The sequence below is a fragment of the Alligator sinensis genome, unplaced genomic scaffold, assembly GCF_000455745.1.
Source record: "Alligator sinensis unplaced genomic scaffold, ASM45574v1 scaffold228_1, whole genome shotgun sequence".
NCBI classification, from domain to species: domain Eukaryota; kingdom Metazoa; phylum Chordata; order Crocodylia; family Alligatoridae; genus Alligator; species Alligator sinensis.
This window is the reverse complement of record NW_005842044.1, coordinates 1,574,982-1,587,840: the sequence shown is the minus strand read 5'-3', so window position 1 is coordinate 1,587,840 and position 12,859 is coordinate 1,574,982. Positions and strand designations below refer to the sequence as shown.

General features: G+C 52.6%; 1 protein-coding gene across 1 annotated transcript in view; it reads left to right on the top strand.

The window, feature by feature from the left end:
• The window catches only part of LOC102385272 (dual specificity protein phosphatase 22-A-like), a 26,424-nt gene that overhangs the window by 4,996 nt on the left and 8,569 nt on the right, over positions 1–12,859 (top strand). Inside the window, exons 3-5 of the mRNA XM_025203093.1 lie at positions 2,827–2,860; positions 5,517–5,599; positions 11,988–12,037. Of these exons, the coding sequence (XP_025058878.1) occupies positions 2,827–2,860; positions 5,517–5,599; positions 11,988–12,037 (167 nt within the window). The remainder of the gene's footprint in view (positions 1–2,826; positions 2,861–5,516; positions 5,600–11,987; positions 12,038–12,859) is intronic.

The window sequence follows — 12,859 nt, the reverse complement described above, 5'->3', positions numbered from 1 at the left end:
AGGAATCCCTCACCTCTTATGGCAGAAATCAGCTGCTTTCACCTTCTCTTCCACCATGGATTTCTGCCTCTGGACTCCCTGCTCCTCCGATCCTGTCCAACCTTCATCATCATCGTCGTCATCAGATATGCCAGTATAGATGACTCACTGGCTGTCTGATCTTGCTTTGTCTGATCTAGGGGGCATGGGGCTGGAGTTGTTTCCATCTGAGCACATCTGGAGTGAGATGGGGGCGGAAAGGGCTTTGCGATCCCCCCTTGTCCCTAAGCACACAGGGTTTCATGGCTGTGCCAGGCTGCCATGGCCTCCAAGAGGCTGGGAATCACTGGCAAACAGCGATGCTTTGATCCTGTTTTCTTCTTCCCAGCTTAGCCAATGCTAGGAGTCAGCTCTCTGAGGTCAGAGACACCTGGGAATGAGGAAAATACCCCCAGCAACCTTCCTCTCACCTTTGCAAAGTGCCCCCAAAGATTATTGCACTATATAAAAAGTCATGGCTAACCCCTCCCCTCCTGGTGACCAGCAGCAGAGGGCTGGGGATGAGACCTGTTTGCTCAGAAACGCTGGTGGACGTGTCCTGAGCAGAAACAGTCCGCGCCTCTGCCATCTATTTCCAGCTCCTCCATCCTCCGAGCCAACCTCTCAAACTGTTTGGAAGAGGAGGTTGCCATAGAAATGCAAAACAAAGTCCCCGGTGTCTCCAGGCACAGCCCTTGCTCATCATTCACAGTCAAACCTCCTCTATTAAAAGTTCTCGGTGGGAGCTGTTTGTGTTTTTGTTACCAGGCAACTCAATGTGCCCTGGGCTTTGCCAACATGTCGGGCAAGCTAGTTTGGCACCTGGGTCACATTCCCCGATGGTGTCACCTGCCGGTCAGATGAGCTTTGGTGGCATCGTGGCAGGATGGGTAACATGCAGGATCTTAGGGGACTGGAGTGCCCGCGGCATGGGCAATGCGGTGGTGGGGGCCTTTTGTGTCTGCTGCCAGTCACTGGGTTGCTAATGACTGAGATAATATGCTTAGGTATGAGGATAAGCTCATGCATCTCGGATTTAATTTGTCTATAAGGCACAAATCTACACTGCCTTCCAAAGACTAAGGCTAAAAACAGATATCTGGGTTTCTGTCCCATTGTACAAGCCCATTGTCCCCCTTTGGACCTGTGAAGCATCCAAGATGAAACATTTCCTTGGGACGATCTTGGCTAACTGGAGTTCAAGCTGTGTGTGTAAATCATTATCCCCTGCCTGTTCGGATGCAATTCAAAGCCTGGGACCATCAGACCCAGGATAAACCCCCCATCTGTTGTCACCCTGAGAGGTATTCCCATGGGTCAGCTATGTGAAGGGAGATGAGGGTCTCAGTCCCACGTCCAACCGCCACTGTAAAGCCACTTTGTCAGCGGGGCACTGCTTGACAGGAGGAAGACTGAGCCCCTGAATTGCACCCTCTGCATGAAGGCTGAGGAACCCAGCCCTGGCCTTGTGGCCACCTGCACTGTGCAATCAGCAGTGCCTCCAGCCCCGCGCCCTTTGTCTGTGGGTTAGCAAATCCCCTGCATTTTTTCTGTGCTTTTGCTTTATATTCGACCCATGGTGCCTGCAGCCAGAGGTCCTGATCCCATGAACGCTTACAGCATGTACGTAGCTTTAAGCTTGTGAGTGATCCCATGGGGTGCGCGCAGGGGACCGATTGCACATTATGCCATTCAAGCATATGTTATGTCATAAGTGTTAAGTGCATCCTTTGGGAAATGCCATCATCCTCACGGTGGTTTCCCCAGGGGCAGGGGATGACCACCTTCTGGGGTAGTACCCGCGGAGGTAATATATAGTGATGAACTCTCCTATGTTCATTGCCCGTGGGAAGATCTTGGCTTTACACCCACTTTATGGAAATGCCTAGCTTGCTCCTGCGGCCTTACGGTTGAGGGCGAGCAAAACTCGGGGGCATCCGAACCTCAAGCCTCTGGGCTTGGGCCTGCACATAGGATGCCTGCCAAAGGGTTTGGAAACATTTGAAGCCCCAGGTGGGGGTGAAGGATGTTTGCCGGTAGCAGGGCCACATATGGTTCTTGAATGACTCACGGATTTGGAATTGATTTGGATGATTTGGCTTGGAACATGAAAAATTTTACTTAAAAAAAAGTGTTAAGTGCATACTTTGGCCTGCAGAGCAGGGCATAAGTGAACAGGCAGACTGAGCTGAGAAAGGAGAGGATGGAAGAAGAGGGGGTCATAGGAAACTCCAGCTGGAAGGGGCCTCATGAGTCAAGGCAGAATCAGCTCTGGTTTTGCCCTCCTCCTCAGGCCCAGTGAGTCCCAGATCCACAGGGTCTGCTCCCGCGGTGGCTCCCTTACTTTTGGGACTAGCTAGCAGACTGTGTAGTGTCAGCCCTTGCTATTTTGTGCAGGCTCAGCATCCCTTTATTACCCAGCTTTCCATTGAAAACATTATAAAAGGTGCACAGGGGTTGGTGCAAGCTGAGGGCAAAGTATTACAGCCTCTCCTACCCTGCTGCAGCCCCAGGTTCAGGGTAGAGAAACGTTTGTATTGTACAGCCCCCAGCGCCCCCCGGACTCCACGGTAATGGTAACAAGACTGTCGTGCTTTATATCACACGTGTTCTTGCTGCATCACGGCCTGTCCTTAATGCAAACAGAGCCCTGTCATCTGCTGCATCTGATGCCCTATCGTTGGCACCTGATACCCTCCGAGCAGGTCCCCGCAGCTCTTCCCATTGCCCTGGTTCGTTGCAGGGCTGCGGTTCTCCCTGCCCGAGCTGCAGAACTCCTTCTGAAGTGTCTCTTTCTTTGTCTCCCAGGTGGTTAAAGGTCTCTACCTTGGGAACATCCGGGGTAAGTGTCTTTTGCCAACTGCTTGCTGTTTCCCGGGCACATTTCCTATCACCGGTGTTATCCAGGATGTCAAGCGCAGCACAGTTCCTGCTGCCAGCAGTGAAGAGAGGGCAAAGGCCTGACCCTGGCAGGTGCAAAGTACCTCCCAGAGGATGTGAACTTGCTCAAACAACCATTGACTTCACTGTGAGTTGAGGTCTCAGCACCTCCAGGCTAGGACCCGGGACTCGGGTTCTTTCTCATCTGTGTTTGGACCTGAAATCCCAGCCCGGTGGAGCCTGCCGTGATGTCGCGCTCGGTCTCGGATCCTCAGCAGCGTGATGTTTGCTTCTGGGGTCGAGGGTCCTGACCTAAGCAAACCCTCCCTGCAGGCTCCAGCTCCTTGCATGCGTGCTGCATATGCAGTCCGGCTTCTAGCAGCCCGGCGGGAGACTCGGTGCTGATATTTGCATGTCATTTCCCCCGTGCCCTTCTGCACCAGAGAGCTCACCTGGCGATATAAATGAGGGACGTATCCCAGAGCAGGCTGGCTCGAGGGAAGCCTTCCTTGGTATGTTTTTCCAGACTGGGCTATAACACTCTAAATACTCATTTATAAGGTCTTACAGTGCCTTTTCCTCCTCCGTAGGCTTGCTTCAGACCCACCTTAGCTGCGAAGCCTCTGTGAAATCAGCCTGTTAAATGTCTTTGCAGGCAGGCTGGGATATAATTGCCAAGAGATGAGACCCCCAAGTCTCCCTCTAGAATAACTCTTGCATCTCTCTGGTGCTGCTTCTAACCCCTGGCCTCAGTTTCTTGTCTTAGACTATGACTCTCCAGGTCAGGCTTCTTGCATGAAATGATTCTGCCTCTGATCAGGGCTTCTGCATGCAGCTGCAGTGTACCTACTCAATACTGCTCCTGGTCCCGTTGCTAGCTACCCTGTGGCACGCATGTCATAAGTGGCACAGGCAGCCTCCTGGAATGGCTTGTGGCAGACTGGGGAGGGAGCAGAAAGCAGAGCAGCAGATTGGCCAGGGCAAGGGGATCAGAGTAGCACCTGGGGAGGGTGTGGGGCTTAAACTGTGGCACACCTGCCCTCTCCCTTTTCCACTGGCCTGGAGCATCATAGTGAGTGCCGCAGATGCTGTGCAAGTCTAGGGCAGCAGAAAGGGGCCAGGAGCTTGAGCACCAGCTGGAGACTTGGGGACCATGCAACCGATCCCTTGTATAACCTTGGGGAAATCACTCAGCCTCTCTGTGCTCATCAGGAAATCAGGATCACAGCACCACCCAGCCTAGCAGGGTTATGATAATGGTGAGGGGTGGCCCAGACATTATATTACCAGGGAGCAGGCAGAGAGGTTACAGGCTAACGGCTGTGTCTTTAGCTCGCTAGCTCCAATGCCAATGGAAAAAGTTGGCCTTGTTATTCAAAGGATCTAATTTCCACCTGGCCAGGAATCCTGGTGCAAAAAGAGACTCTCTTTAAAGGTCAGGGAAAGGCTGGATGGATGTCCCATGAAGAACCGTTCCTCGTGATTATAAACTATTTCTCACCCCAGCCCTCATTTAGAAGTGGGTCAGACAGCTCTTCCGTGACCAGGAAACAGGTCAGGTCCCAGGGCTAATTTAGGCGGGTCGGCGACACTGCAAGGGAAGTGATGGAGAGAGCAAGGCTGTGGGCTGGTGTGTCTGGGGAGCCTTCCCACCTAGAGACGGCAGAAGCATGAACAGCCTCTGTGTGTTTGCACCCCAGCAGGATAAGGGGGTAGTCTGGCACTACATCTAATACCATAGTCCCCACACTGCTAATAGGGATCCTCCTTTAGGACAGGGGCAAGCCTATCCTTTCGGAGAGGGAAGAAGCTGCCTCCCGTGGTGCTGTGAGGTCCTGAACGAGCACCAAGGTGCAGCTGCTTGCAGGCCTTTTAATTCTCCATGCCCCCGGTGGGCGTTAATGCACTAATCCTCACATCCCTCCAGCGACAGGGCTTGGCTTCGGGACGTCCCGTGCAATGGCTCAGTTTCAGACCCTTACTCTTTGCTTTCCAGTCCAACTAAAAGCTTCACAGTGACGCAGCAGAGGCTCTGCCACGAGTTACCACCGCCCCGAGGCAGATGGGCTGCTCGTACCATTGACCCCCATCTTCACAAGGGGGGAAACTGAGGCACAGAGCATCTGAGCAGCTTGCTCAGGCTCACAGAGGGAGCCGGCATCAAGGTTGCTGGTACTGGATTTCTGACTGCGGGGACCTTTCTGTGCAGAGCTGTACCCCACATGGAAATCCTCGTGATCCACCCTGAGAGCAATCAGGGCCTGTCAGTTTTCATTTGTGTCCAAATTATTCTTGAGAAAAAAGTCAAACATTTCTTCTCTAAATGCCAAGAACATGGCATTTTTAGGAGGAGGGAAAAAAAAAACCCTTTCCTATTCCCAATGATTTCTTGTTCCTAGTAACATCAGAGCCATTAGCACCAGGAAAGACCTATTGGATTATTGATTTCATTATCGTGCTCCGGAGACTGATCGGATAGTAAACGGGTGCTATGTCGGATGGTAGCCAGAAGACCGCTGCGTATTTTCAATGCAGCAGAGAAAGTGCTACCCCTCAGAGCTGCGTGAGGATGATTTTAAAAGAGAGGATGGGCACTTATGAGAATTTTGTTTCTGCAGATTCTGAGGACAAAGAAAATTTGGCAAGAAACGGGGTCACCCACATCCTGTCTGTGCATAACAACGCCAAGCCTGTGCTGGAGGTGAGTGTGTTACGGGCACGGGGATGGGGAGGGGAGGGGGCTTGTGTACCTCTGCTCACAAGTGCTTTTGGGATCCCTGGCCCATGCACGGTCAGGGTCACTAGAGGGCACTGCAGCCCCGTGCAAAGTTACCAGGATTGTTGCAGGCGAGGAAAGGGGCACACGCATGGGCGCAGAAGCTGTACCCACGTGGAGGCGATTAGCGTGCACTTGCAGATAGTTTTTGCTGCATGCACGTGCCCTCTTGCACCCAGGCCCTTTCTCAGCCTCAGGCTTCTGTTCCTGCCACACGCTCTGTTCAGTCGGATCGGCTGGGCTGCAACCCCTTGGTGTATTGGTGCCTCTCTGGGCACCGGAGTAGATCCAAATTGGTGCCTCTCTCACTGAGACTCACTGAGGTGGGAGCTGCCATGAGGATTCCCACAGGCGCCTTTGGAGCTGCCCGGGTGAACCATTATGCACTGGCCAGATGACCTCTAGGCCCAAAGCAAGGGCCTCCAGCTGGGTCTGGATGGGGACGTCTCCCTAGGAAGAAATAGCTCCTGCCCCTGTCCTCCGCTGAACCTAGTGCTCCATTTCCCACGCAGGTATAACAGGTCCCCAACCCCATCTCCACAGCCCAGGGAACACCATGCACCTGCTCCTCTGTAAACACATCCTCTCCCCAAACTAGTGAGGTTTCCTGAAGAACGGGCCAAGGCATCCTGCTTTGCACCTCAGCCTAGATTGCAGCCAGCCCATGATCCCGTTAGCTCTGCTCTAAGCCTCTTCCTTGCAGCCATGCAGCAGCTGGATGCTGCCCCATTCAATGGGACTTTGGTGGGAACGAGTCAGCAGCAGGGATGCAAGGACCCTTTACTGGGGCCCTTTACTTTATTGAGAGACAAGGTACTTTTTGTTGACTGATGGACCATGCTGTAATGCATCACAGCCTGTGCCATTTGCATTGCTTCCCACTGTCCTGGCATCTGCTGGAAGGATAAAAACCTTACTGCTGCTTCAATTAGAGGAGTTTCCCTTTGGGTCACAAGGAGGAGGCTTGTGGTTCTACAGGGACAAGGGTTTTGGTCCCCCCAGATATGAGGGTGCTGCCTTTGGCTGCTTGCAGCTCCTGGGTTTGGAGCAGCACCTCTACCGGGGGTTGTTCCTCCTCCAAGGAGCATACGCAGCGCCATACTGGGTCAGGCCCGTGGTCCATCTAGTGCAGTAGGCAGTCCCTGACAGTGGCAGAAGGGGATGCTATAGAGGTAGAGCACTGAATTGGATATCTCTAGTGATCCATTTCCGATTCAATATCCTCCCTGGCATCATTGAAATTGTAGGGGAGGGCTGGAAGAGACCTCTGCAAGTCATCTAGTCCAACCCCCATGTAGTCCATCCACTATTCTACATTTAGAAATGCCAGAGGAAACCTCTCCTACCATCCTGTTCAATAGCCATTAATAGATCTATCACCCATCCGTTTATCCAGTCCCTTGGTGAACCTGGCTCTGCTCTCTGCCTCCACCACCTCCTGTGGCCATGAGTACCACAAGTTAAATACACATTGCATTAAAAACTCAGTGCCCGTGCTCCTCTTTACACACTCGAAGGGTTGTCATGGGCCAGGAAAGCTGGAGGAACAGCTGGCTGCTGGAGAGGTTTTATTTTTACCCGGCTGCTGTGCAGGTCAGTGGGGCCAGGGATGCATTGCGATGGGATGCAGTTCTCAGGGGAGTCGTACAAATGCCGTCCGTGCACAGAGGGACTGGGAAAGGGTCTGTTTCCTGCTCCAGTGTCTGGGGCAAGTTGTCTTGTTTTCTTTGAGAGAGGGAGAAACCACCTCTTAGAGGAGCCTGAGCTGCAAACCCTGACTTCAGCACTCCCTTTGGGCATGCGGGCAGCTCAGCGGTGGTACGAGCATTGCTGGCTGGGGCTGGAAAGGAGGTGCTGAGAGCTCCTGGGGTTCTCCAAAGACCTCTGAGAGCCACAGGTCTTACTTGTCTTTCTCTGGGTGCATGCACATATCTGAAGCTGCATATACACATGGCATGACTGCTATCTGTAGCATTTCCCTCTCCTCCTGGGATTTAACTTTGTCCCAGCACTGGCTTTTGGACTAAATCTCAGGACACATACAGAGACCGGTCTCTCTGCCTCCTCCAGACCCAGGGCTCTGCGAGGAGGCTCCTGGCATGAGAAGGGCAGAACAGCATGGTAGAAAATAGTGGGCAAGAGAGGGGGAAAAATGACCAGAGAGAAATTGAGACCCAATATAAGGTGCTGGGCTTTCCCAGTTGTTCCTGCGAGCATGGTCCTTCCCCACTATGGTCAGGATAGCAAGCATGTGTGTTTTAGGGCAGATAACTTGCCAGGTGTGTTGGGCCTGGCTAGAGAAATTCATGCCTCTCCTGTGCATCTCTGTGTCAGCAGCACCCACGCCCCCTGCTATTGCCCTTCAACCCCTCCATGCTTATTCCTCTTGCCGATTATTATGAGCAGAGTCTCATTCTAAAGGCTACGGCCAAACCAGGCTCCCCGTACACTAGGCATTGGGCTCAATGAGAGGCAAACCTTATTCTGAAGAACTTGTGGGCTAACCAGTTGGGGCAAGTCCAGGCAAAGTGACTTGCCCAGGGACACCCAGCAGATCAGTGGCAGAGTCAGGAAGAGGCCCTCCCCCACCAACAAGGGCCAGGCTGCGTGTTACTCCCTGGGCCTATCTGCTGAGCCAGGAAACAGCCTCAAACCCTATCCCTGTGTGAATACCCCTGCCTGGGAATACCAAGGCCTGTCCTCTCTCCTTCCCCCAAGAGAACTGCAAATAGAAATAACAGCTGGAGCATTTTCCTCCTTAAGGGCCATTGAGTAATTTGCAGGGGGAAAGGAATCAGAAACGGCTCCTGGTGCCAGGAGAGCAGCAGCTGCCGGGTGCAGGAGCAGGGCCATAGCAGACGATGGTGAACCACAGCCAGATCTTACAACACACGCGTGCTCGCGGCGCTGCCGGCAAAGGGGGAACCGGAAAGGGAGCTGGGCAGGGGGTTGAGCAACGCGTCAATCACAGAGCGGAGCCAGGAACCACAAACCCAGCGCCGTTCCCATGCAGGGAGCAGCCGGGCCGGTGCCTCCCTTCTTCCGCTCTGGGGGTCCCGGCTCCCGCTGGGAAGAGGGGGCTGTTTGCTGTATGTGGGAGATGTCACTGGCCTGGACCAGCGTCCAGTTGCAACATCCTCTCTGGCTGGGCTTCGCACTTTGGTGGGAAGCAGGCGTCAGCCGCGCAGCTCTGCGCCTGCGTGTGCCCATCCCACATTGCCTAATGCACCTCGCTCCTGCCTGTCCTGCTTGCCTGATGCTCCCCTCCTGCATGCAGGGGCACGGTCCTGTTGCCATGCACCAGGCCCAGCTCCCGGCTCTGCTAATGCCCCTCATTCCCTGCCCACAGCCCCCTGCCCCTCCAAGCTAAATCTCTGGTCTGCTGCACTGCCAGCGCTCTCCCTCCTGGGTTGCACTCCACCACCCCGGGCTCCCTGCAGTCAGCTCCGTCCATGCCCTGTGGTTCCCTCGAAGTCTGCAGAGGCTGGCAGTCGTGCCAGGGCGGGCAGTGGTTTGGTCCTGAGTAAGGAGTAGGAAACCACTAAACCCCTTGTCCCCGGGCTCTGTTGGAGTCTCTCTGCTGGGAGAGGTCAGTTCTCACGCTATGCTGAGGTTTCGGGCAATGCGTGGCTGTGCACTAAGCCCAGCCTGTGCTTTCCAGCTCCTCCGTGAGGTTTGGCACGTGTGGGTGGGTGGGTGGGGGGTGCTGGGAAACTGCAAGGATGCAAGGCTGGAAGGAAGGAGCCTGCTTTGCAGAGCAACAGAGCTGTCGGCAGGCTGGGCCGTTCAGTCTCGTATCCCGGTCATACCCCTGTTTTTGCTCGTATGCCAATCTCACTCAAACCTGCATTCATCCTGCTGTCCCAAGCCTGGGCTCCCCATAGGCAGCGCTACCAATGCCCCTCAGCTCCGAGCTGTGCCCCAAGCCCCTCACCTCCACCTCCTGGACCTCCACCCCACCTCCACTTCCACCGTGAGAGTTGTGTGGGTCCAGGATCATGCCCAGCAGGTAAGAAGGAGACCGTAAGGCAAGGAGGTCTGACCTGCCCTCTCTGACCTTAGCTTCATCCTGGGGTCAGGGCAGGAGCAATCATGTTTTGCTTCCTCGGTGGACTGCTCCTCGCATCACTTCTTGGAGGTGGGGAGGAGAGGGGGATGTCTCCATCGTGCCGAAGGGGAAGCAGCAGACCTGACTCCCCTCCAGATGTGGGAGGGAAGGTTTGAATTCAGGAGCTCCTGGCTCCCACATCTGTGTTCAGGCCGTGGACTCCCTTTAGCAGTGCCCTTTCTGTTTGGATGTCTCCTGACCCACCTGCCGGCCTCAAAGGGGCCACGAAACCCAGGTTGTATTTGTCAAGAACTGGGGGGCCATTTCCTTGCTGTGAAGCAACATAACGTCTTCGCCCAGCTGTTCTCATGTCAACAGCTGCTCTATACGAGCACAGCCTGCCCCTCAGCCTGCTTATCTAGAGATACCCACGAGTCTGTATGGAGGTGAAGCTGCTTTGGGGAGGGGGGCAGCTGGTGGAGGGCAGTGCTGCTTCGCACTGCTTGATCCATGACATACAAAAATGCAGTGAATGCATGTAATGAAAGGCTTGAAACAGGACGTGCGTGTGGTACCACCCTCTGTCTTCTGCAGGAGACAAGGAATTAGAGCAATGGTTTCTGGCCTAAGACTTACGTTCTCCATGGTCCCTGTTTCAGATATATAGTCCCAAAGCCAGATGCTCCCTGCAAACTTGTGCCAAAGTGCACTGAACCCAAGGGAAGTCTTTCCACTGCCTTCAGTGCACTCGGACTTTTCTGTGTTCTTATGCAGCGCTTGGCAAAAATTGCCCCTTTTTTTTTTTTGCAGTTTAATGCATCACACTTTACACATACAGGTTTTTATTTTTTTATTTTTTTGCAATTTAAATGAGTTTGTTGCGGTGCAAAAGAAACCGCAGGCTCTAATGCAGTTTATCCCAGGCACCCTCAGAGGGACGGGCGAGTGGGAGACTCTCCATGACCCAGGACATTGTTCAGGCAGGATTCCCATCCACTTCACTGGGTAGAAAAAACCCTTTTCTCATTTTAGCGCAGCCCTAAAGGGAGGGAGGCAGCATTGTTTTAAAGAAATGAATAGCAGCGCCCTCCCAACAGCGCAGCATTCCTGATGGATGTGTGTATTTAAATAGCTGAAAGAGGAAATGGCATTTGTGAGAGCAGTTTCCTCCATCCCTGTCGATAGAGCCTCTTCCTGACCAGCATCTGACCCCTCCAGGAGAAATCCATCTATGTCCATTATAGCACACTATCCCCAGCTTGAGCCCATGACAGCTCTACATCATGGAGTAGGTGGGAACGAACTGTTTTACCCATAGACTCGTAGGGGTGGAAGAGCTGTGTAAGTTCAAGCCCTTGCACAAAAGCAGGAGTTGCCATTCCCAAACCAGCCCAGGGAGATACTCATCCACTCTCTGTTTGAACCACGTGCCCAGACTGCTGAATTCATGGTGTTGGCACAGTTTCAGTGCATGGTGAAAGCCCCATCTACAGCCGCAACCGCAATGCACCTGGGCAGGGAGATTGCGTTGTGTCGAGGCCCCCGACCAACTCTTAACCACGGGTTTGTGGGATGCTGAGAGTCTCGCGTGCTTCCTTCAGGTTCACCATGGGAAGCCCAGGATTTCAGAGCTGATACACTGGCTGCATTTCAATTTTTTCCAGGTTAACCCTCAAGCATGTAAAGGAAAGGAAGGCCCTTTTCATTTGAATTAAAGCTGGGCTCACTGTATTATTTGTTAATTCACTCCAGTGGGTGGATGGACCCCTTCATGTCAATGGAAAAAAATCTCTTGGGTTCAGTCCAGCCATGGCTGTGGATAGCCGGAGGTTAGCAGAATGACCTTGATAGCATTAAGTGATGGACATTGCTTTAAGTCAGGAACAAATACAAATCATGTCAGGCCTGAAGTGGATTTTATGAATGATCTAGTTGACCGAGCCCAGAAAATCAGTGCCAGTTGCTTGGGGAAACCATTGTATTGGCCGGTCTCTTCTAAGGTTTAGGGGCTGGAAGGGACCTCATGAGACCATGGGGTCCAGTGAATCTGGGTGAATCTGCGACCATTGTAGATCTGGTGTAGTAAGGGGTGTTGTGCTGAGGCTATAGGAGCTCTTTTCTCTCTGAAATCAATAGGGAAACTCCTGGGTTTCAGGAGGGTCTGCATTTCATCTCAGGATGGTAGCACTTCGAGTGGGGAGGGCGAGCATTCGTCGTTCAAAGCAGCAAAGGGATCTTCATGATGTTACTTTCTTTCTGTGTCAGGACGTGACGTACCTCTGCATATCGGCGTCGGATTCGTCCGCTCAGAACCTGTAAGTCCTAGCTCGCACCAGGAGCCGAGCGTCAATTTTTAAATCGATGAGAAGTTCACATTTTAATCGCCTCGCTAGCATGATCTCGACATTATGCTGAACTTAAACACAGCCTGCATCGTTTAAGACTGTTAGTCATAATTTTAGATTTGAAACCACACGTCCAGCTGTATACATGCCTGTGCACTCCGGGCTGGTAAAAACACGAAAAAGTAGTTTCCTCAAAAATGTCCAAGTTGTTTCTGTTATACAGGATTCAGAACGGATTCATTTTTCATTTGCTTTAAAATAAAAAGATTGTGGTATTTTGAGGTAGCAGTGATGCCAGAGAAACCTGGCCTCTCTCCAGCCTATGGAGAGCTCACTCACAAGGAGTAGCGGATCTGCTGTCGGGTAACCTGTCCTCAGAAGCATTATTGCCAACAAGAGCAAAATGATTATCAGCATTTTTGCAAATGAAAACCATCGATAAGCATTTTGATAAAAATGGATAACATTCCCTGTGCACATATTGCAAGCAGGACTGCGAAAAGTCACCGAATATTTCATGAAAAAAGTCAACAGCATTGCCGTTTTGGGTGAAAAATTGTTTCTGAAAAAAAGACTTTTTTTCCCAATGCAAGAGGAGAAATTTGGACTAGTTGTATCAAGTGGTATCTGTAATTGTGAGCACATGGTTTTCTGTCCTTTACAGAGCCCCGTGTCTTCCACCCACAGCGCTGTCCCCTGGAGTACCGATTAGTTTTACTGCCGCAAGGTGCACGCGTCTGACCTCGCAGTGTTTCCCAACCAATGGGATGTATCCTACTGGTGGGATGTGAA